This window comes from Coturnix japonica, chromosome 24, assembly GCF_001577835.2.
Source record: "Coturnix japonica isolate 7356 chromosome 24, Coturnix japonica 2.1, whole genome shotgun sequence".
Taxonomy (NCBI): Eukaryota; Metazoa; Chordata; class Aves; order Galliformes; family Phasianidae; genus Coturnix; species Coturnix japonica.
In genome coordinates, this window is record NC_029539.1 from 1,376,414 (window position 1) to 1,400,730 (window position 24,317).

At 53.8% G+C, this 24,317-nt stretch overlaps 2 protein-coding genes across 3 annotated transcripts in view; one reads left to right on the forward strand and one right to left on the reverse strand.

Annotated features, from left to right (window-relative positions):
* Positions 1–281: 281 nt before the first annotated feature.
* On the forward strand, positions 282–11,320 carry ADAMTS15 (ADAM metallopeptidase with thrombospondin type 1 motif 15). The gene is made up of 8 exons (XM_015883988.2): positions 282–1,339; positions 5,084–5,216; positions 5,975–6,142; positions 6,468–6,751; positions 7,063–7,240; positions 7,761–7,942; positions 8,045–8,220; positions 8,527–11,320. The coding sequence occupies exons 1-8, from the start codon at positions 446–448 to the stop codon at positions 9,305–9,307; spliced, it is 2,796 nt and encodes a 931-aa protein (XP_015739474.1). The 5' UTR covers positions 282–445; the 3' UTR covers positions 9,308–11,320.
* Positions 11,321–12,888: 1,568 nt separating this feature from the next.
* SNX19 (sorting nexin 19) overlaps positions 12,889–24,317 on the reverse strand; it is an 89,338-nt gene continuing 77,909 nt past the window's right edge. The window contains exon 14 of one of the 2 annotated variants that reach the window (XR_004309620.1): positions 12,889–24,210. The gene's annotated coding sequence lies outside the window, so the exon portion shown is untranslated. The remainder of the gene's footprint in view (positions 24,211–24,317) is intronic. The other variant, XR_004309619.1, reaches the window with a different exon arrangement.

Genomic DNA, 24,317 nt, shown 5'->3' on the forward strand with positions numbered 1-24,317 from the left:
CCCCGAGTACTGGCAGCCTCTCTCAGCATCCCCGCGGGTGGGTAGGGAACCCACCCCAGTTCCGCAGCTCGAAGCCGGAGCGCAAAGCCCGGCTTCCTCCGTCCCCTCCCGCAAGCGCCGGGGGAAGGTGGCTGCGGTTCCCGGGCGGAGCTCTCCGCTCCCGGCCTCGCTCCTCTCCCTGCCCCGCTCCGCTCCCGGCCCCCCGCACCGGAGTGGCTGCGGCGGGGCCAAGCCGCGCCCCGCTCCCCCCGGCCCCGCCGTATATAAATGCGATGCGCCCCAGAAGGCAGGTAGCGGCGGGGCAGGCGGCTCGAGCAGCCGCTCCGCTCCTTCCAGCCGAGTTTTAGCAAAAAGAAGGAGGGACGGAGGAAGCAGGAGCAGCAGCAGCAGCAGGAGCAGCAGCAGGGACTGGCTCCTGCTTTCTCCCCACATGTGAGCCGGGACGATGCTGCCGCTGCTGCTGCCGCTGCTGCTGGGCGCCCGAGCGCTGAGCGCACCCCCGGGGGACACGGCGGTGGTCACCCCGCTCCGCCTCGACCCCGACATCAACGGGCGGCCCTACTTCAGGCGCGGCCCCGCCGAGGCCGTGGTGTTCCAGCTGTCGGCTTTCGGGGAGGATTTCTACCTGCATCTCTCCCCCGACGCCGGATTCATCGCCCCCGCCTTCGCCGCTCAATACCTGGGCTCCGCGCCCGGCGCCTCCCGTCCCCATCACCTCCGCCACTGCTTCTACTCGGGGGATGTCAACGCGGACCGAGAGTCCTTCGCCGCTCTCAGCCTCTGCGGGGGGCTCCGGGGGGCTTTCGGCTACCGGGGAGCCGAGTACACCATCAGCCCGCTGCCGGGAGCGGAGCACGGCGGGGCTCACCGCCTGCAGCGCCGCAACGTCGCCCACCCCCTGGGTACCTCCGCGTCGCGCTGCGCGGTGGGCTCCGGGCTCACCCCCGGAGTGCTGCAGGCTCTGGAGAAATACCGGGGGAGAGCGGCCGGGGGGAAGGCAGGAGGGAGAACCAAACGCTTTGCCTCCGTGCCCCGGTACGTGGAGACCTTGGTGGTGGCCGATGAGTCCATGGTGAAGTTCCACGGGGATGACTTGCAGCACTACCTGCTCACGCTCATGGCAACAGCCGCCCGCCTCTACAAGCATCCCAGCATCCGCAACCCCATCCAGATCTCCGTCGTCAAGTTCCTCCTCATCGGGCAGGATGACAAAGGGCCCAAAGTCACCAGCAACGCCGCCCTCACCCTCCGCAACTTCTGTGCCTGGCAGAAGAAGTGGAACAAAGTCAGCGACAAGCACCCCGAGTACTGGGACACCGCCATCCTCTTCACCAAGCAGGTGGGTGCGGGTCCTTGGGGAGGTGGGGACGACCCAGCAGGGCTGCTCTCCTCCCCTCCATGTGTCCTGCACCCTGTCACCCCTCTTGTGTCCCCACCACCCCGGACCCCTTTCCAAAGTAGCTCATTGTCTGGGTTGGATGGTTGGGAGGGAGCCAGCCCTGCAGAAAGCTGATGGGGGAGCAAGGCCAGGAGGTGCACAGAGGTTGTCTCCGTGCCCACAAAACTGCCACTCAGCTCCATATTGGCAGCCAGCTCTGCCACCCAAAATGCAGGGCCTGAGCTCAAAAGGAGAGCGGTCAGCTCCATGTCCCCCCAGCTGCAGTGCCACCTGCCAAGAAAAAGCCTCTCCCCACTTCCTCTGAGTCATGCACGAGGTCCTCCTGAGAACCTGGAGCTCTCCTCCTTGCCCTGGCTGTTCTGCATGGACTGAATTCAGGGCTGGAAGGACAGCCAGCACTCAGCCTGGGGAGCAGACCCTGCTGTATCCCTGCTGGGCTGCAGAGGCTTTGCAGTGCTGCTCTTGTTTCTTGCTAGAAATGTCACTGTGATGGGCAACCAGCAGCACAGTTGCTGTAGGGAGGGAAGGAGGATGCAGCCCTTCCAAGGGGATACAGTCACATTTCACCTCAAGCACAGCGGGTTTGGCCAGCAACGGCAACTTGTGCTTTCTCTTTCCCCTGTCCCTGCCCAGATATCTTTGGATTAGGGACAGGTCAGGAACTCCGCTCAGCAATTCTGAGGCCATTCCCAAAACCTCTTTCCAAGTCAAGCACACGTGGGTGGGAAGGGCGTAGCTTCCATCTCGCTTAGCACGTGTTAGCAGCAGTGATGCTGTGTGGGACGTGAAACCCCATCCACAGCAGGGGCTGCGTCCCCTGGCTGGGTGTAAATCTGCTGGAGCAGCTCCTGCCGGCACCAGGCAGCTGTGAAGGGAGGAGGCAGCTCCATCGCTGGTGGAAGCCTGGTGAGGTCAGTGGAGCTGCATGTGGGACAGAGCTGGTCCCAGAGATCTGACGGCCTCTCTGTCGTGCAGCACGCAGCATGGATGGGCTGCATTTTTTACGCATTGCTAAGCCATCCATTACTGAAATCCCAAGGCAAGCTCAATGCAAAGGCACACGATCAAGGAGACATCTGCCTTCCTTGAATGCATCCATCTGTGGTCCCCCGACACCCCAGAGCTTATCTCCCTGCCAAAAAGCTGTTACATAAGACCCCGACTTAAATTTCACTTCGAGCTCGGTTGATCGGCAGTTTCCAGTTGTGTCAACACGTCGCTGATGGATGGGACTGCACTGTCTGCGCTCCCTGAGCCGGACCTTGGATTCGCCTTTGGGGAGCTCAGTCCTGCTGAGCTGGATGGTGTGGATGTGCTGTGGGATTTTCACCTTCCTACCCAAGCTGGTGCCTGCTGGAAGGACTGCAGAGCACCCGTCCTGCTGCTGCCCTCCTGCCTCTTGGAAACGGTGCTTCAAGTCACAGAGAAGTGTTTGACCACAATATTCACCATCCTCAAACTTGATGCCCACCAGCTGTAACAGCAAAGCCTTGCTGAGCCTGCCATCAGCTGCAGGGATATTGCACCAAAGGATGTCTCGCTGTAGCTCGGCATCATGAGCGTGTTCAGAAACCCAATGGTTTCAGCCCTTTGGGGAGCTCACATTTTTGGGATTGCTTTGGACCCGTGCACTGAGGAACATCAACAGTTGGGAGAGTGCTTGTGTGATGGTCTTGGCCTCTGAGAGGGAATGGAGGTTAAAGTCACAGGGATGCCCTTCAAGTGACCTGCAAACCATCCCAAGAAGCTTGCAAGCAGAACAGCCTTCAGAAGGTGTCCAAGGATGAAGCTGGGGCTCCTGGCCATCTACACATAGAGAACATGTCAGGTGTCAGTGCTTGGGTTGCCCTCTTCCCATCCTGGTGTTCATCCAGGATTTCCTTCCCAGCCTTCTTCCCATTCCCCCACTGCTGCTCACATTTGCCTCCCTCAGCCTCAGGGGGATCAGGAGCCCTCCATCAGAGCCCAGAGCTGCTGCTCATGGGGCTGTGGTTGGGGTCTGAGCCCAGGCAGGGGAGTGATGGGAAGCCCCATGAGGAGCTGCTCCGTCCTGCAGCCCCACAGTCAGCAGGCGAGGCTGAGAATGAGAAGTGGGTCAGTGTGTCAGCACAGGTGCTGGGCCGGGAGCCAACAGCTCTTTGTGCCGGCCAGGAAACAGGAACTCCTAAAAGAGCAATGAACAGGGAGTGGCCGCTTGTCCTCACCTCCCCGGAGCACCCCGTGCACCCCACATCACCTCCAAACCCACAGCGCTGAATCCTGCTCATGGCCAGGTGTAGCTCTGCACCTCATGCTTACTGGGATGTGCTGGTTCTCACCGTGGGATGGGGATACTGTGCGTGAGGCAGGACCTGGGATTCAACGGGCTCCCAGTGGATGCAGAAAGCTATTGTGAAGCAGAATTGAAGCTGCTTATAAGACAGGCTTTCCATCAGCCACAGCAGCCAGGATGGATTCTGGGCTCAGCTGCTGGAGCCTCCTCACCACCTTGCAGCACCTTGCCAGGCAGTGGCCCCCACACCCACCCCATACCTTGGCTGTTCATCTCCCATGAGAGCGGTCCCGTCTGCTTTTTGCAGCCCTACAGCTGCTGCTAAACCCATCTCAGCTTTGGCCGGGGCTCTCTGGAGTTGCTGGGGCCATTACCGATAGCTGAACCTGCCTGCATGGGAATGCCTTCAGCCTGGAAACCTTGCTGGAAATGTTGGCAGAGTTGCTCCTATGAGGTTTCTAGCAACCCAGGCGCGTTGGCTGGCTGGGAGCTGAGCATGAATCACTCTTATTTATAGCATGGGAGCGCCCGGAGAGTCCCTTACGTTTTCTTTTCATATGGAAAGCTGCAGCAGCTCTCCCTGCCCCATGCAAAGCCGCCGCTACAGCTCAGTGGGATGAAATAGCCCAGGGGTGAAGCTGCAGGGATCCATCCATCCTGCTGTGCTCCTTTGAGGTGTGCTGGCTAAAGGCAGTGACTGCAGATTGAGAAGAAATCACATCGCTTCCCATCCAGGAGAACACAGCAATGGATGAGAGCAGGGTTTGGCTGAGCCCAGGATGAGCAGTGCTGCCTGTGGGGTTGGCACAGTGTCTCTTGGAGAGGGTTGGAGGGATGGGAGCATCCGAGGTTAACTGCTGGGCTGTGGCATGGCCTCAACCAGCAGCTTCTGGTTTGTAGTAGCACCTGTGGGTGCTGGAAATGGCAGCCTGTGGTCCTGGGGTCTGGGCCGGCTCCTTGCATCAGCTGGGCTTGCTTTCTCCTGGAGAGGCATCAGTTGTCATTGAGGACATAGGAGCCTTTCCTGTAGCACGCTGGACCTGCTGTGGGAGCATTTTATCACTAGGAAATGGAGAGATGGGTCAGCTGTCAGCCAAGGCCGGGTCTTTCCACTGACTTGCCTGGGTCCGGACCTTGAGCTCACAGAAGGACGGAGCCAAGCTGGCTCCTCTGCACCAAAATGGGCTCCACCCTGCCTGGAGGAAACGCTGACACCGAAGGCACAGGAGGATGCTGTGTGTAACAAAAGGGTCACATGCAAAAGTGCCACTGAGTCACCATCCCTTGGAGGTGTTCCTGAACCATGGAGACGTGGCACTGAGGGACATGGTCCTGTGTTTCCTCCTCACTGTGGGGCTGCGTGGTCCCCATTCTCTGACCCCAGGGTTAACCCCTTACCTCTGTGCCCACAGGACCTGTGTGGTGCCACCACCTGTGACACTCTGGGCATGGCCGACGTGGGCACCATGTGCGACCCCAAGCGCAGCTGCTCCGTCATTGAGGACGATGGGCTGCCCTCAGCTTTCACCACCGCCCATGAGCTGGGTAAGGCACGGCTGGGGGCTCTGCATGGGATGGGGTCCCCCAGGTCCCAGAACACTGGGGGGGTGCAGTGCATCAGAAACTCTGTGTTTTTAGAGCAAATCTGAGTGCTGGTCTGATTGCTGTGCTTGCATTGGAGGTGCTGCCCTGCCTCCTGTCACCAAAACTCATCCTCCAGCCCTGCTCAGTAATCACTGACAAAGTTCAAAATAGCCCCGGTTCAGCCTCCGGAAGGACAGACAATGACAGGCATCCGGAGTGGGGAAACTCCACCTCTGTCTGGGGGGAGGAGGGGAAGGGCTGAGAAAGTGAAAGGCATCACTGTTGTGGTTGCTGGGTTTCCAGAATTCGAGAATCCTGAAATAGCAGAGGGGGATGCTGAGGGCACACCTACATCTGGAGACACTTGTGTGGCTCTGCAGGGTGAAGGATGAGCTCTCATCTCCTTTTCCTTGTGATTTCCTTTGACCTTCCTAGCAAATGACGGCCATCCATGACGCAGATGGGAAAACATGCTGGAAAGGCTTGGGGTGGTGCTGTCAGGGTGGCTCACACATACCTGTCTTGCAGCTCCCAGCATCCATGTGCAGCCCAAGCCAGGGCTTTTGCAAGCTCTGTGCTTCCCCAGGCAGGTCCTCCTCTTGAGCTGCCCACAGCTTTTGCAGCTGTTAGAAGGAATGCCATGCTCCGTGCCTCAGTTTCCCCCTGTACACAAAGCAATGCCAAGTGTAGTTATTTGCATTGTCTCCCTTATCTCCCAGGCCACGTCTTCAACATGCCCCATGACAACGTGAAGGCCTGTGAGGAAGTGTTTGGCCGGCTGAAGACCAACCACATGATGTCTCCCACCCTCATCCAGATCGATCGCGCCAACCCCTGGTCAGCCTGCAGTGCTGCCATCATCACCGACTTCCTTGACAGTGGCCACGGTGAGTTCTTGTCCTCTTGTCTGCTGTCATTGTCCCTGTGATGCTGATGGGAACAGGCTGTTGGGGTAGGCAGCAAATTTCTCCCTGCTCTCCCAAGAAATCGAGAAGGAAACAGAGCTGAGTGGTGTTTCATCGCCAGCTGGGTTCCTCAGACAGTCTCCAGCTCAGCTCTACCCACCTTCACCAAGAACATGGCATCACTCGGGTCCTCTGCCTTTTGTTGTTGGATTTCTTATCCACAACAGTGGCCTGAGCTGTGGCTGAATGCAAGGCAGCTCACAGTCCCATAAGGACCCACTCAATGTTCCCCTCCCTGCTCCCTCAGGAGACTGCTTGCTGGACCAGCCCTCCAACCCCATCCCGCTGCCAGAGGATCTGCCTGGGACGAGCTACAGCCTGAACCAGCAGTGTGAGCTGGCCTTTGGGGTGGGCTCCAAGCCCTGCCCCTACATGCAGTACTGTGCCAAGCTCTGGTGCACCGGCAAAGCACGTGGGCAGATCGTCTGCCAGACAAGGCACTTCCCTTGGGCTGATGGCACCAGCTGCGGGGAGGGACGATTCTGCCTGAAAGGTGCCTGTGTGGAGAGGCACAACGTCAGCAAGTACAGGGTGAGTACCTGTGAGTCTGAGAATGCCCCATGGATGATCCCTTGGTGCTTCTGCATTGGTGCTGGCTGAGCAGTCCCCAGTGGGGAATCCTGCAAGGGGATAATAATGGAGAAAGGTGAGGAGAGAGCAATGCAAGCAGACTGGATGCTGCTGTGCTGCTCGGCCCATCCCATAGAAGATCCGGGATAGGCAAAGCCACAGGTTTTGCTTGCTAATGAAACTAGCAAAGGGATAGCTTGAGTCCAGAGGGGGCGGAGATGGAAGCCATGAGGGAAGGGGACAGCAGGTGATGCTGTGCCATGTCCCTGCAGGTGGATGGAGGCTGGGCCAAGTGGGCGCCCTATGGGACGTGCTCCCGGACGTGTGGCGGGGGGGTGCAGCTGGCCAAGCGTGAGTGCACCAACCCTGTGCCCTCCAACGGCGGCTCCTACTGCGAGGGTGTCCGCGTCAAGTATCGCTCCTGCAACCTGGAGCCCTGCTCAGCTGCAGGTAAGGCAAAACTTGCTAAAATACATGGCCTGACTTCATAAGGTGTTGAGCCAAAGGGAAGCCCAGCTTCTTGCACGTGTTGATGCCTGTGAGCTGAGCGGGATGAGCTGTCTGAAGCTGTGAATCCTCTGCTCAGCCCACTGCAGAGGCACTGCTTGCATCCCCAGAGCAGCTGAATTCCAGCAGAGCTGATCCTCAAGCACACCAGAACCCCAGAGTTGCCACAGCTCTTTGGGTGGGGTGGGAGTAAAGCCAATCTCCAAATGTCAAATTCTTTGACTGTTTCAAAGCACTTGGAAACACGGTTCAAACATGCCCCTAAATGTGCCCCTTGCAAATGTCAGAGGTGACCTTGCCATTTGCAGTCCCGTTGCGCCCTGTTGCATTGTGCAAGGAGCAAAATGCTTTGGAGTTGCTGCGCTGAGACTGCAGGCTTTGCACGGCTGACCCTAACAAGCAGTAATACCTGCCCTGGGGCACCAGTCTGTGCCCCATCTGATGCACACTGTGTTCCTTCTAGTGCCAGGAAAGAGCTTCCGAGAAGAGCAGTGTGAGGCATTCAATGGCTACGGCCACAGCACCAACCGCCTCACCGCCTCCGTCTCCTGGGTCCCCAAATACTCTGGCGTCTCACCCCGGGATAAATGCAAGCTCATCTGCCGGGCGAATGGCACAGGGTACTTCTACGTGCTGGCACCCAAGGTTGGTGAGAGCTGGGGAGGCTGCTGGGCTGATGCTGGGTGGCTGCAGGATGACTGTGGGGTGATGCAGGGTGCAGCTGTTGCCTTACTCACTCTCCTGCAGGTTGTGGACGGCACCCCGTGCTCCCCAGACTCCACGTCAGTCTGCGTCCAGGGCAAATGCATCAAAGCGGGCTGTGATGGGAAGCTTGGCTCCAAGAAGAAATTTGACAAATGCAGTGTATGTGGAGGAGACAACAGGAGCTGCAAGAAGGTCTCAGGCTTATTCACCAAACCCATGTAAGTGCTGGGGGACCACATGCGAGTTCTTCTCTCCTGTGGGGTGGACACAGGAAGGTGGAGGGGATGATGATGAGCAAATCCTCCATGGTGCCTGCTCTGAAGCAGTAGTACGTGTTAGCAAGCTCATGGCTTCTGGTGTTGGAGCCAGCTCTGCTGAGCTTCTCATGTCTGGGTGAGCACAGCCTGGATGAAACAGCGTGCAGAAAGATCTCTATAGGATGGAGGAGATAAGCTTAGTGCTGGAGATGGGGACATCTGCAGCTCTGTGCCTAGTGGCTCATCCTGCCTGCTTCCTCCTTCCAGGCATGGCTACAACTTTGTGGTGGTGATCCCCGCCGGAGCCTCCAACATCGACATCCGCCAGCGGGGCTACAAGGGGCTGATCAGCGACGACAACTACCTGGCACTGAAGAACGGGCAGGGCAAGTACCTGCTGAACGGGCACTTCATCGTCTCAGCCGTGGAGAGGGACCTGATGGTGAAGGGCAGTGTGCTGCGCTACAGCGGCACCGGCACCGCTGTTGAGAGCCTGCAAGCCTTCAAACCCATCCAGGAGCCCTTGACTTTGGAGGTGCTCTCCGTGGGGAAGATGACCCCTCCCCGGGTGCGCTACTCCTTCTACCTCCCCAAGGAGAGCAAGGAGGACAAAACCTCCTACAAGAAGGAGGGCAAAGCTCCTCCGGACCTCAACAACAGCGTCCTCAGCTTGTCCAACCGCTTGGATGGGGGCAGACCGACCTACAAGCGTCCCTCCTACAAGTGGGCAGCAGGCGGCTGGGAGGCGTGCTCTGTTACCTGTGGCAGCGGGCTGCAGAAGCGGGCAGTAGCTTGCCATGACTCCTATGGCCACCCAGCCTCTGAATGCGAGGCTGCACAAAGGCCGGCTGAGGTGCGATCCTGCGGGGAGCCCTGCCCGGCGTGGGAAACAGGACCATGGGCTCCTTGCTCCAAGAGTTGTGGGAAAGGCTTCAAGAGGAGGATGCTGAAGTGCGTGGCCTCCAGTGGGAGGCTGCTGCCCAGGGAGAGCTGCAGTTTTCGGAGGAAGCCGCAGGAGTTGGATTTCTGCACCTTGAGGCCGTGCTGAGCTGTGCCAGTGAGGATGGACTTGGTGTCTTTCGGGCAGTGGCCAGGGGCTGTGAGAAGGGAAGATGTCCATAGCACATATCAAATGAGGGTAAAAAAGGGAAAACAAATAGACAACGAAATAAAGAGACCTGGGCGCGGGGAAGGGCGCACAACCAGGTGATGAGAGGGCTTTCACCGAGCGGGTTGCTCGGAGGTGAGCAGGAACCAACCTACCTCGATGCTGCCGCACACGTGGGGACCTGCAGCTGGGAGTTGGAGGACAGACAGACAGAAATCACTGCCAGGATGGCCCCGAGGACACACAGAGGGGACACCCCCGCATGGCACAGCCAACACCTGCCCCGTCTTCCCAGGGCCAAGCCTACCTCCCCCTTCCCTGATTTTCTGCATGGGACCAAATGGATTTACTGATGCGATGATGGCAAGTTGTACTGTCCAACAGGGTTTTGTAGGACTGTTACCTTCAGGGCATGCAAGCAGTGACTTCACAGCTCTGCATGCCAATGGGGAGCCCAAGTGCCAGGCTGGGAGGTGGTGCTTTGATTCCTATTTTCTCCTCATGTTTATGATCTGACCAGTGTATACTTTATGGTGCTTAACTCTGTGTTGTTTAACCTCCTCCCCACCTGGCATGGAGAGGATAGCATTGCCTCCAGCAGAGCCTCTCCTGGGGCTGAGGTTTTCCTATGGTGCTTTGGGGAGGCTGAGACTGGCTCTTGGCTAAATGGGTGCCCAGAACACAGCCAGATGCTTATTTACACCCTGGTGCAGGGCAGGATGTAAAGCTCTTTGGGGCTAAAAGGGATCACAGTTGAGGTGCAATGAGAGCAGTAACTGCAGAAATAACCAGCTGTACTGTAGCATCATGGTGCGGTGCCTGGGAGCATCCCTGCCTGTCGCTGGTGCTCAACTCTGCTCTGGAAATGGTGCTTGCAGGACTAGCATGCCATGCCCAGGCACCCTGCTGCCTGCCCCACTCCAAGCTTCAGGGTTACTTTGCTCTGTATTAACCTCCAGCTGTGTTCTGACCTAGAACGTGGCTTTGGGGCTGTCCTGACCCTCCTGCTCCTGCAGATCATCCACAACCAGCTGCATCCTCCTGAGTTTTGTGCTAGGGCTCATTCCATACCTCCTCTGTGTCCAGATGCTGCCTTACCTCACCACGATCCTGCCACACACCTTCCCCCATAAGCCTCCTGCTCAAACCATCAGGGATCATTTCACGTTTTGCTTTCCTACTGATGAAGGTCCCTTGGAGGGAGCTTGCTGTTGACCTCTTGATCAAGACATGTCACTATCAGGAAGAGCAGAAGGGTCAATCCCAGCTTTTGGGTAGGCTGCTGCCTCAGCAGTGAGATGCTTGGAGCCTGCTCAGTGCATATGGAAGCTGTTCATACTCCACCAAACCTCCAGCAGTGGTCAGCTGTGAGCGTGGTCAGAAGGGTCCCAAGGAACAGCACAAACGTTCTCGTGGAGACCTTTCCCACCAGCTTAGCACATTTCTCATGATACTGTTTGCAGACCCACCCTCCCTGGATTTGTGTAATGCCTTTTTGAGCATAATAATATTTCTGGTCTCCACGATGCTTGATAGAGCCAGGAGCAGATGTTGCGGTTGCTTTGCACAGCGGGGATGGGAGTTAATGTTCTAGGAAATCCCTTCCAGGTCTACATTCCCATGAACGCATCATCCATTTTCTGGACAGTTTTCCTGCGTAGCCGAGCCTGCAGTGCTTTCGTATGGGGACAGAGCTCCAAGGAGCTGCCCTTTGTGTCTTGCCATCAAATAGATGGTTTCCAAGCCACCGAGAAACTGTCATCCTTGTCCGATGGGGGGGAAGGATGGGGTGGGAGGGATTTCTTGATTGCAGTTCTTTTGCCAAGTGTGCAGCAAAAGGATGGAGATGCCTATTGTACTGGCTGCTTTGTGTATACCATGTATACTAAACATCGATCTCTGCTGTTTGTGCATCAATAGCAAACCTGAAATAAAACCATATTTAAAGATCCACCTTGCTCCAGGGGGCTGTTTTTGTGCCCACGTTGCTTGGCTGGTGTTGGCAGCGTATATCCCGGTGTATTGCAGCACCAGCTCATTAACTTAAGGGGAAAAAAAAAATTGGAAGGTCCAAACATATTATTCGGAATATTATGGCAATTTGTCTTGCTTCTGCTGGAGAATTTGTAGTTGGCAAAAAAACATCATGTTGGATGAGTCCATGCAAGTGCAGGGCTCGCCTGCATTGGGAGGAATTGCAGCAAGGCTGTGCCACGAGGCTGGTTTGCTTTAGCTGGAATCGAGATATTCTTCAGTAAGAATCACAGCAGCACAGAGTTAAAAGTTAAATGCAAACTGGAACAGTGCTCTCACATCCTGGAACAACTGCGTCTGTGCATACCATGAGCTGGGAGTACCCATTCCCAACGTGCTCCCCTGGCGTCATTCATTCCATCCATCCCCTTTCCCACACCTGCAGCAGCCTAGGGAAAGCTGGGGGGGTTGCTCAGTGCTTGTAGAACACTCAACAGCTTCCAGCCCTCCTCTCCCTCTGATCACGGCCAGCAGTGAGATAAGGCACTGCCTGCTAATGGGGGGTGCCTGATGTCACTGCCTCAGCTTTTATTTCCCCCTGAACAATTGCAGTTATGCTCCAACACTTTGGTATTTTCCCTTTCCCCCCATAAGGCAAAACACATTTCCAGTACCAAAGAAAAGCACAACAGCCCCAAGTGAACACCTTCCCCTCTGCAGCCTGGTGACATACAGCTCTGCCTCACCCCATGAGAAGCTCAGCTTCAACCCCAAGAAATCCCACACTGCAGCAGCTCCAACTGCATACAGCTTTATTAGGAGCAGAGGGTTTGCACTTCCGGGGCTCAGCGATAGCCATATGTAACCCGAACTAATCACCCAGGGAGATAAAAACATGCACAAAGGAAACATTTACCTGGGAAGGAAGGAAGAAGCCGGGTAGTGATGCCAGAACCCCAGTTCAAAGGGAAGGTCTGTGTTTAGCCAAGTCGTGGTCTGTTTGCTCAGGGCTCTGCATTACTGGGAAGGCTGCAATTACTTAACGGCTCAGGGATAAGCGTGGGCACCTGGAGCGGGGTGGGGGCACAGGTGAGCTCCTGGGGAGGGAGGAGCCAAGCTGCAGCAATGCAGGGCTATGAGGGTGGCAGACATAGGGACATGGGGCACATTGCTTGTTTCAAACTGTCCCTCACTGAGCCCAGGCACTGAAGATGCCTTTGGAGGAGTGGACGTTCCCTTTCTGTTATCATTGCCTTTATTGTTGTTCTTTCTTTCTGCCTGGAGACAAAAGCACCACCAGACATAGGGGGAACAAACAGTGCTAATGGGGAACACGTGGCCCAGCCAGCAGCGATGCTCACGTGAAAATACTGATGTGGAGCAGCGATGGGACACAAGAATGCATTTCTATGCCAAGATAATTGATTCCCCCTTTGCCACCATAGGCTGTCGGTCACTTGCAGCAGACTAAACTTCCCCACATCATCTTCCCCGGCCAGTAAAATGACACTTTCCCACAAGAATCCATGTGAGTTGGTTTTTTTTTCCTTCCCCTGTATTTTTTCTAATTATACAACTCAACCAGTGCCAAAATCAGTCCGGCCAACTGGAATCTGGCAGCAGAGCTCACGCACGTAGGGCCAACAGAATCACCTCCTTGCTGAAGGGCAGCAGGTTGGGAATGCACTGAGGCAAAGCTCTTTGCAAGGCTCCACATGGATGTTTCTATGCATGCAAACACCTCCAGAAGAAGGCTGGCATTGGCTGCCTATGTCAGCACTGTGTGTGGAGGTGAGGGCATGAGCTGAGCCCATCGGGTGGCTGCTAATGACTGCAGCCCTTAGCAAGGCAAAGCACCTGGAAATGGCAGCATGGTTGTATGAGCCCCCAGCCCCTCCTGGGGACAGTGCTGTTGGGTTTGGTGCAATTAATATCAAGTTCAGCCTGGGGGGCAGAAGGGCTCCCAAAGGGTTATTTAATGTGGCTTGATTATTTATTTTTTAAAGTGTTTTATTTTCCTCCTTGTAAATGAGTTTAGCACCAGGGAGAGGTGTTGGATTGGCAGCTCTGGAAATACGAGCCCTGAAGGGCAGATGTTTTGGAGTCCTGCAAGTAACAGCACTGCATGCGATCCAGGCATGAGGGTAATTACTTGCAGTGACAGTAACAGCTGCTGCCTGCTCTGCACTCACAGATATTGCTGTGAGAAAGCAGAGCATGCTGCCCATGGCCACCAGGCACTTGGGGACGTGTCTCAGTGTCCCTGTGCTGCTTTGGCCTTTTATGCAATGCCATATTGTTTGCACTGCATTCCAAGTGCAGTGTGCAGGCTCTGAATAGCAGAAACACGTGTTGGCAAAACCCTGGTCACTGCAGGGACTGCATCCTCGTGGCTCTCCATGGTCCCAGTGACACATGCTGTCCAGAAGCAGCCCCATGTGTTGTGTGGATGTGGTCAGGACATTTGGAGCAGGGATGGAGGGGAAAGTGCATTGAGGTATGGAAGTAGGGAGCCTGAAGGCTTCATTCCCCTGTGGGACCCCTCTGGATTTAGGAGGAGGTGATGAGTTTTGGGGTATCACCATGGTGAGGCACTGCCTTGACCGGGGCAGTCCCAAGGTGCCCATTAACCCCTGCATTCAGCACTTTCTTTTGAGGTGAGGATATGTTATGCCAAAAAAACCCCACAAACAACCACGGAGGGAAACAGGCACTGAAAGACAAGGAGAACCTGGATGGTGCTGTTTTATCCCAAAGGCAGAGAAAAGGAAACAAGGCGAAGGAATGAAAACAAGGGAAACCTCAAGAGGGAGACGTGCTTGGCAGCCCCTACTGCCTCGCTCTGCAAACACAGAGCAGCTGTTATCCCACCTGGACCTGAACGCTGGCTTATCTGCTTCCCTGGAGCATCACAGAGCAGCAGAGATGCTCCATGAGTGCCAGGGCACAGGTAATGCACAGCCCTGAGAAGAGATAGGGAGAAAGGAAAACGCTGCTCTTTTGTTCAGGGAGCTCTTTTCTTTCTTTCTTTAATTTTCAGTTGTATGAAGCTGTGGGGAATGGGCTCCTTCTTGAAAAGGAATTCTTTGGGTTGTTCCCTTTCTCTCTGTGAGCTACATCACCAGTTTGGGGTTTTTACAGGGCCAAACTGCATGTGCCATCACCCCCATGGCCAGCAGAAACCACCAACCCATCACCCCCAGTTCCCATTGCCCTCACTGGCTCCGTATTTAATGCATTACATGGGAAAGCTGAACTGGTCACTTGGCCCCAGTGGTGGCGTTGGGTTTTTCTTTGTGGTTTAAGGCCAAGCTAAAGGGCAAAGGGATTTGGGAAATGAGTGGTGCTTTGGGGTGGGCGCTGGATCTGGGTAATCCCTAATCCCACAACACGTGGGGAAATCCTGGCTTTGGGACACCACAAACACCATCAATCCACGTCAGCCTTGTGGGGTGGGAACAAAATAGGAGGAATTTGCTTCATAGGAAGGGGAAGAAGCACGAGGCAAGGTTTGAACCACAGGGGCTGTGTGTGAAGGAGAAGGGAGCTGGCAAAAATGAAGGGGAACGCTCAAACCCCTCCATCTGTGGGAAAAGATGGGGTGGGTGCAGCCCCTCTGGGGGGCAACCTGAAATCTGGGGGCTGCCTGCAGTGGGATGGTTCCTATTTAGCTCTGGAAAAGCAATGTCTGCTCCAATTAGCGCGTCGCGTGCGTGTGCGGGGGAGGCGATGCTTTTGTTTCCTTTTAGAAAGAAAGAAAAAGAATTAATAATAACAACAACAACAAAAAGCACGGAACGAGCTCTGTCGAGAAGCCAGAGTGCTGTGTCAGACAGACCGGGATCCAAATGGTTTCTCTGAACCTTCCAAGAGGGAACGGAGCATCCAACACGGCTGGAAAACAGAGCGCTACCTCCTAAAGCTGCCCTGAGGGAGGCCGTCAGTTGTTAGGGGTGATTTTACAGCTCCCCACAGCTGGGAGTTCAGGAGATGATGATGATGGGGGGGGATCTGTAAGGGTTAAAACCATTCCGCCTGTTTGCATTGTTCCTACTTAATATCGCCCTTGAATAAACAAACAGAGGCGAATCCCACCCTCTCCCCGGAGACTCTTACTTGGCTGGTTGCAGAGAACAAATGATAATTATTTGCCTTTATTTATTTATTTGTTTCAAACTCCGTTGTCTCCTTTCAGCAGCCCTAAGGATTGAGGAAACCAAGTGACAAAATGAACAAGGAAAGTCATAAATGAAACAAATCACTGATAAGCCCGGAGCACAGAGGAGATAAAAACCCAATGACATTTCCCTCGTGGCACTGAGGCTGGAGATGTTGATAAAGCATGGATGGATGCAGCCAATGGATGCCAGTAGGGTGGGAGATGCAAGCATGGCTGTGTCTTCTGCTTCTGTGGATAAGAGCAATGCTGAACTGCCCAGCTGCCCAGGGAGTGGTGGGGTCAGCATCCCTGGGAGTGTTCCAGAGCTGTGGGGTTGTGGAACTGAGGGATGTGGGCAGTGGACACAGTGGGGTTGGGGATGAAACAAAAAGAGGAAAGGAGAAGCGGTGCTGTTGTTTGTCTGATGGAACTCGTGTGGTTGGGGCTGCACTGAGCATCACCCAGCCATCCCCACCTCTCAGCAAAGAGACTCAACGTTTTCCTTCTTTGGGAATGGGACTGGTGTGCCTTTCCCCTAATCTCCCATCTGAGAGCTCCTCAGAGCCGATAATGAAAGATTTCCCCCTGCGTCAGGGCTGCTGCTTTGTGAGGAATCCCACAGCCATAACAAAGCCATTTGCTAAGATAACATTAGTTCAGCACTGGGGCTGCTCATAGCAGGCTCAGAAGAAGCACTCAAATGGCTCCTGTGGCCTGAATGAAAACCACACAGCACCTACAGACCATGCCCTGCAAAGGGATCACCATCCTGGCATGTCCTATGTATGCTTTAAGTCACATATTGGGTTGAATTGGGAAAATCATTTCCCAGTGCACTCTAGACTTAGTGGAGGGAGAAAGCAGAGCGCAGGTTTGTGCCCTTTTGCACGTGATAGCAATGGGACGCCTTCACAGCAAGAGGGATTTGGGGACAGGATGGTGGGAAGAGCTGCTGCTGTTGGATAGGGCTTGCATCACTGCAGGGGAAGGGAGAAGGAAAACAGGAGTCTGGAACAGGGTGAAATTCCTCCTGGCTCTCTGCTTTGTTCAGAAGTAAAAATACCCCAAATAGCCTGAGAACGAGGCTGCTCAGCAGATGGTACTTTGCCCCTTTTGGGACACTTTCTATCTCCACAGCTGGGAATTCGTCATGGGAATCTGATCCCAGGAGGCTGCAGAGCTTCAGGCCCAGGAGTTTGGGTAGCTTGGGAAATTTGCAGTTGTGCCCTGCCCTGAACCTTGGATGTGAGCCCAGCTCTGATCTCGCTCCATCCCAGTGCCACTGAGCCCCTTCCCCAGGCTGCAGCTCCCCAGCCAGCCCAGCCCTACAAAGCCACCCCAGGTCCCACAGTCTCTTTCTGTCCCAAACCACGTCCCAGTCCCCAGCTTCTTTGGAGGACTGCTGCATCCAAGCACGCACCATATGTGCTCTCATCAAAGCATTTCCCAGTTTCCTTTCCCAGCACTGGTGGCTTCCTCCAGCCTTTTCTTGGCTGTCACCATTCCTGGGGACATCTTGTGCTCAGCACACTCTGTGGATGAATTTTTCCATGAATTTTTAGGAACATTTGGTGAGAAGGGCAGTGATTTTGTGACCAAAGCTGGGAGCAGATGGTGGAGAGATGCATTTTGGTGCTCACCAGTCACCTGCTCAGCATCTCCTGCATTGCATTTGGGAGCAGGAGCAACAGGGATGAGATTTTTTCAGAGCTATGTAACATTGTGGGAAAGGCAGCTGAGCTCTGAACTGCTTGTTCCTTTGGGTTTCCTTTCAAAGTAAATCCCAGTTCAGCACCTGCTTTGCAGAGCTGTGCCTGCAATGGGGCCTGAGCCCAGAAATCAGGGTGTGATGTGGGGTTGTGCTGTAAGCTGCAATGGATGGAGAGGAAGGCTGCATCCCTTGGGATGCTCTCAAGTGCTTAAATGGTTTGTGTTTACGAGAACTAAAAATATTTCCTCAGGGAGGGAGAGGGGACAGAAGGTCTGTTTGCTCTGTTATCACTTATAGGCTCTGTTTTGGAATGAGGCTTAAATAGAAATAACATGGTATTAAATGTTAAGTAAAACACAACTAAGCAGCATCCCTGCGTGGCACGGGGCAGCAAAGCATCTGCATGGCCCTGGGGACAGAATAGGGATGGGGATCCCAGCCCTTAGAGCTGCCATACACCTCATGGCCACGCTGGTTCCCTGCCCAGCAACAGATTGGGATCCTGCCCTGCACTGCACACTGCAGCTGGGCCAGGAGTTTCCTGATTCAGCTCTTCTTCCCCCAAAACTCAGATGGAAAACAGGAATCTAGGGATGTTGCCTATGGGAAGAAATCCTGATAGATGCCCTGGGAGCAAAGGACTGGGGTCTCCTCCAGATGGGTCACATCACCCTCAGGGTTTGCAGCAGGGTGAGGGGGGGCGGGCAGTGCTGCTCAGGCTTTATTTTTAAAGGGCATTCTGTTTCCAGTGAGAAAAGGCAATAAATCAATGACTTTCATCATCCCGAGAAAGGCATGTCTGTACCCCTGCACCATGAGACCCTTGTGTTGCCCCCAGTGACACTGAGTTGGTGATGCACCAACAGACACAGGCTGGGCATTGTACAAAGTGTTCCCTATGGCCCAGCAGTGCCCGGCCACGCTGCAGAGCGTCAGCACAGCCCTCCCAGTGCCATGAGCCCCTCGGGCAATCAATGGGACATTGTCTGACAAGAGCACTGGGTGACATACAGCAGAGTGAAGCGGTGGCACAGAGGTCAGGAACGTGAGGACGGCCCAAGTGCCTTTCCCCTGTGCTCATTAATTCTATACATTTTGCATAAATTCCAGCACAACGAGGAATTTGGGAGTGCTACCAACCCATCTGCTTTGAACCGGCACTCTGGTTTGCAGGAAGGAATGTTACTGGGAACAACTCCGGGCCTAAAGTTGGGTCTGATTCAAATCTTGCTGCTTCACCCTTCTTCCCACCGTGAGATGGGACCAAGCCCGGGACTGAGAAGAAACTTGGGAAAGAGAAGGAAGTTGAACAGCCTGGGGCTGCATCACATCTGAGCCTCCCAGCTCACCCCAATGCTTCCAGCCCCTTGCAGCTGGATGGGCAGTGCTGGTGATGGAGGAGAAAGAGCAGGATCCTGGCTGGGGAGGTTAGAGAAAGAACTTGTAAATGGAGAAAGTGATGAGCACACAGGGATGCCTTTCCAACAGCCAGGAGCAGGAGAGATCTGGAGCTGACACCCATTCTGGAGGGTTGTGTGACTCCTGATGGGCTGAGGAGTGAAAGGATGGGGTCTTTAGTAGATGCCCATGACAGCAAGAAGGCAGCACAGGCACTGAGTAGCCCTGCTTCGTGCACATGGTATGACTTTCCCAGCTTGAATTCCTCGTGTCTATTCAGACCATGTCTGACTCCCATCCCAAGCACGTCTGTGTGGCTGCTTAGGGAAAACAAAAGCTGGGAGGATGAAGATAACGTTGCTGAAGTTGGAAATCTGTGTATCCCCTTGGTGCTGGGAGATACCTACAGCAAGCAGGGAGCTTTCTATGAAAAATCACAGGTTTTGCTAAGGCTCTCGGGAAAACACTGCTCTCCTGCCAACCTCACATTGCATCAGTGCTTTGTGGACAAGATCTCCCTCTGTGCCCTGCACGGATGGCTGTGTTTTTGCCTTGGCCCCACCAAACAGCCATGAGTCAGCTAATCCAAACCAAACAGCACGGGGAGCGGGAGGTCAGCCCAGAGCACGGCTGTGAGCTCAGAAAGCAGCACCTCGAGCAGAACCAGGGATAAAATCACAACCCCAGGAGCAGGGCAGTGCTGGGTGCCAGCAAGGACTGGGGCCAGGTCAGGGAGCACCCAGTGTGACACAGGGAGATGGTGACTTTTCCCACCCCCTCTGCAACCTTCCTATGTAAATGCATCCCACCAAGAAGCCTCTGCATTCACATCACTGCTACCTTCTTGCAGCATCCCTATTACTTTTGGGGTTGTTTTCACCCTGGTTTTGCTGGCTTCTCTTTCTTTCTTACCCTTCTCTCCTCTAAAAGCATCCCTTGGACACGCTTGTGCGGAGAAAAAAATCCTCCCATCCAGCTGCCAGCTCTGCCTTTGGCCTCTTTGCTCCGGTTTCATGTTTGACTCTAATCCCACAATTTATACAGCGGAGCCCTGGGCCAAACCCAGCGTCTCAGGAACCTGCCAGAAACCTCAGCTTTTCCTAAGCTCTATAAACAGTTTCCTGCCTCCATCCCTGCACCTGCTGCCCATGCTGTGCTGCCAGCCAGGGATGATGGTACCCCCAGGGATGCCTGTTCCCCCAGGAACGGTGGTAGCCTGGAGTTGGTGGTACAATAGGGATGGTGGTACCTTGGGATGATGGTACCCTCAGGAGGGACGGGATGCCCAGGGGATGGGATGCCCTGTGCTGCATCCCCTTCACCCTGCTTGGCAATATCTGAGCACTGTGAAACACTCACCCAAAGCCTGAGAAGTGAAAGAGTTCAATTCATTCCATCTCAGGACAACCTGGGAGCAAGCAGACAAGGAGTTAAGGGAGGTAGGGATGGAGCAGGGACAAGGAGAGATGTGTAGGTGTTAGTGGTTGCTGGTGTGCAATACAATCTTCTGAAGTTGAGCTGCAATTGATTTCTTCATGTTATTTTCCCTCTCCTATGTTTTCAGAACAACTAAAATCCAAGGGATGCAAACAAGCAGCAGGAGTCGGGTCTGGGGGAAGCAGAGATCTGTTCTTACTGTGCATCTAAAACCCAGCGAGGACACTGCAAATTACGGAGCACCATCTGCTGGCACCTTGCTTACTGCCTGCCTCCTTCCTTGTGATGCAGCACAGGGGGGGCATTATACAGGGTGTACCCAAAGCACGGTGAGAGGTGAGATGAATAAAACAGTGAGCAGAACGTGCTGGGTAAGTGCACAAAGGCAAAGTCCCACTTGCTCTATTGAGGGCAGGACTTCACCCATAAAACTCATCCTAATGGGGAGTTTGGAGCCTAAATTCATTAAACTGATGGTGTCCTTCCCGAGTGCGAGATTAAAACCAGGAGACTTTGCAGGTCTCTGCTGGCAGCGTTCGGGGCTCCAGTTGAACAGGACATAAAGCCGTTTCCTCCTGTATAAATCACCTGAATGCTTTTAGCTCACCCCGAGGCCTAAAACAATGCTTTCAGCTCAGGTTTGCTCCTTGGTAATGCGTGCTGGCAGCTGGCCCCATCAATCTCCGGCACAGACATGTAACTCAAGCCTCTGACAAGTGCTGATTTAAAGCTTCAGCCAGTAAATCAGCATAAAATCATCGGAGTGCTTGCTCATATTTTTCCTAGTGGGGTTTTCTCACATGGAAGGCAAAAGGTCCTGGGACCCAGCACTCACAATGGGACACCGACCACAGGCTGCTGTGTCCTGGACCCTGCAAACTGCTGTTGAATCCCCATGGTGTGCAGGATGGAGATGCTGGGGAAGCAGTGCAAGAGGGCTTTCGGCTGTGGAAGCCACCTGTGCATGCATGAAGCTGGCATTGCACGGCTTTGGAAGCGCTTTGCATGCATTAGTGGGGTGTGCCATGTTATATGGGATGATGCTGGACCACTGTAAATAAGCCAAGAGATGTGTTTCCCAGCATGGATTTCTCTCCCATGGGCTGTTCTTCTGGCACTAAGGGAATGAGAAACTTGCAGTACTTCAAAGCCCCTCTGCCACTCTGGGCTGTGTGATCCGAGCCAAAGTGCAGCCCCAATCCATCACCCAAAGAGGGATGTTTGTGTATTTGTGTGACATGACAGACTGGAGAGACCCAGAGCTAAAAGCCAGATGCTTTCCCAGGAAATAAAATGGGTTAAGGACTTTAAAATGCAGGAAGAGCCTGTGAAGGAAGCACCATTGCAGTTAGTGGCTGTGACAGCCCCAGCCCTGGGTCCCAGCATCCCAATGAGCATCCATCGCCGTCTTCTGTGTGCTGAGGGGAGACTAAAGGACACAACCCAGACCTCTCAATCATTCCACATCACTAAATCCTTAATGGGGGCAGCAAACTGCAGAAGTCAGCATCCCCCATGGGTTAGAGCTAAAGCTTCTCCAAACAAACACCCATCAGATGCTGATAAAAAGCTGCTTTCTGTAAACACTCTGTTTATTGTGCTGTCCCACTGATTCCTCCGCTGTCAAAACAGAAAAGCAAACGAGAGCAGGGCTGAAACCCATCCCAAAGCCCTACCAAGCCGTGAAAGCATTTGGTGACTTTGTTCCTGGCTTGGATTTCTTTCTTTTTCTTTTATTTTTTTTCTTGTTAATTGTTTGGATTCGGTCACAAGCAGGAAAAGCTGATCTCATGACAGCTGAAAAAGCCCCATGAGAGCCCGAGCTGTGAGATCTGATGTCACGCACGGGTGGTGCAGGAGGGAAGGAAGCCTCTGTGTGAGCCCAGCAAGGCGGGCAGCTCAGCATGCCTTGCCCCCAGGCAGCTTGTGCTGGCACTAAGCTTGTGCCTGAATGGTCAGCCCTATGGAAGGGCTGGGGGTCCCACCATCATCCCATCTAAAACCTGTCCAAGAGGTTGGCACGCAGGCTGAGTCTATGGAAATAGGGTCATGGAGTCATTCAGATTGGAAGATACCTCTAAGAACATCACATCCAACTGCTGCCCACATCCCTCAGTGCCATATCCCCACATCTGGAACACCCCCAGGGATGGTGAGCCCACATTGAGCAGCATGTAAAGATCAGTTCCAGCTGCCACCCAGAAATGGGGGAACAGCAGCTGCCAGACAGCTCAGAACCCCCTCAGCTGTTGGATGCTGCACTGTACACACATGAAGGTGTTTCAGTGCAGGGAAGCATTCAGGCTCGGGCTGTTGTTCCCAAAAGTCAATGCAAAGAGTCCTGTTTCACTCTCTACACCGTGATTAGCCACGTGTACAATGGGCTGACCGCTGGTATGCGTGGCAGTGCCAGAAGTAAATGAAACTCCTCCCAGGGGAGAGGGCTCCATTGCTTTTGGCTGCTGAATTTGTGACATTTTTTCACTATTTTTTTCTTTTTTTTTCCCCCCAATCTGCTTCCTTGGAAAACGCCTTTGGGTTTTGATTCGAAGAAAAAATAAACCCAATGCTTTTGGTTGTGCAAGGAATAAAAAAAAAAAGCCATTGATATTTTTGAAAGCTGGATAATTTTAGCCAAACATGGGGGATATTGAATAGGATCCACGGCCATTGGATGTGCTTAAGAGAACTCCATGAACCTGCTGATAGGAGAGCAGCCTGCTGACACCTTTCACATGCAATGAGTAGAGCTCACTGCTGCAACACAAATAAGCAATGGGGAGGGTGCTTGGGAAGGCTGTCCTGCCTCAAAGCACTCGTGTGCTGTGAGCTGTGATGCTGCTGCCTTTACTCTGTGCTCATACACTGCAAGAAAGGGATGGGGAGCAAAAAGGGCACGAAAAAGAAAAGGACAGAAAAGTGAGAAGCAGTGGCTTGCACTCTTTAATTTCCTTCTCCAAGTGGGAGCTGCTCTGGCAATGTGTGCAAGGAATGAATACCCCCAAATGTTCCCAGCAAATGAATAATACCAATAATATTCACAGAGCGTGGATTCCACTGATTTCCCTCCGTGTGTTTGGACTGAGATCTGACAGCTCTGGATCCAAAGGGGAGATCTGTGTTTGACTTCCTTTGGTCTGGATCACACCTAAGTAGCTCTTGAGCAGCATCACCAATGGTCCTACCAATACTACACTGAATGCTTGGGTTGCCTTTTCCCTTCTGGTCCACAAATAAATTATCTGCCAATAAATGGAACCAGAAGCGGCTTGGCCAGATGTTCTGCTGGGGCCCCAGGGAGTCGTGGTGCAGAAAGGGTAAAATAGGGGGAAAGAGGGGGAAAAAAAAGCCAATAAAAGATAAAATATGAACATGGCAGCTCCATTGGCCGCTTGGTGCCGGGGTGGGAACCCGGCTGCAGCAGCTGTGCCCATTATGGGGTGAGGTGCAATGCCCCGGTTGGGAGGCTGTGCCAAAAGCAGGATATGGGAAAAGACCATTTTCAAACACAGATGGATTAAACCTTGATTCCTTTTTAAATGAGATTTTAATGCGCCGGCTGCACGCGGCCAATGGATATGGGAGAATCTGGCTGGACATGAGATGGGATGGGGTGAGTGTCCCCTGGTCACCTTGCTGACCCCATGGTCTCCCATTGGAGAGGCTTTGGTGTCCCTGTGCTGTCAGCCCTTGTGCTGAGCTGCAGACCCTGGAGGACAACGCACTGCAACCCACCAGCACCTACAGATGGGAGATGGAGCAGAAGGACCTTTGATTTTGTTGTGTTTTTCCAGCTGGAAAGAGAAAGAGAAAAGAGAACGTTCCCACAGAGGAAACACTGTATTTACTTTTTGCTTTTGTTTTGCTTTTTTATTGTGGTTGAGCTGAACTGTAACAAGTCACTTCAACTCTCTTGAAGGCAGGATTTTCTCACTTTCCGGTAAACTGCAGTTACCATGGAGAGCTTTGAGACAAGCCAAATGCAAAACATTGGAAACTACACCCAAACTCACCGCAGCCATATCAAACAGTTAATTAGAAAGGCCGTCCATGTGTTTCCCATTCCCTGGAATGGTTTGAATCAATTGCCCCGTGATTTATCACCTGTTTTCTGTGCGAATGGTTCGCTCTGCTCTCGTGCATGTGTTGGAAGGGGGATCTGTGCTGTGCAGCGAAGGAGGGAAGGGAGATATTAAGGACTTATATAAAAAAAACCCCAATCATCAAATAACCGATTCTGCTCCTTCCTCCAGTATAAATCTCCCCCTGGA

Excerpts from the sequence above, each read along its gene's own strand:
- ADAMTS15 (XM_015883988.2), top strand. The coding sequence starts at position 446 with ATGCTGCCGCTGCTGCTGCCGCTGCTGCTGGGCGCCCGAGCGCTGAGC. Across the intron at positions 7,943-8,044 it reads TCTACGTGCTGGCACCCAAG|GTTGTGGACGGCACCCCGTG; the intron begins GTTGGTGAGAGC and ends ACTCTCCTGCAG. Across the intron at positions 8,221-8,526 it reads GGCTTATTCACCAAACCCAT|GCATGGCTACAACTTTGTGG; the intron begins GTAAGTGCTGGG and ends TCCTCCTTCCAG.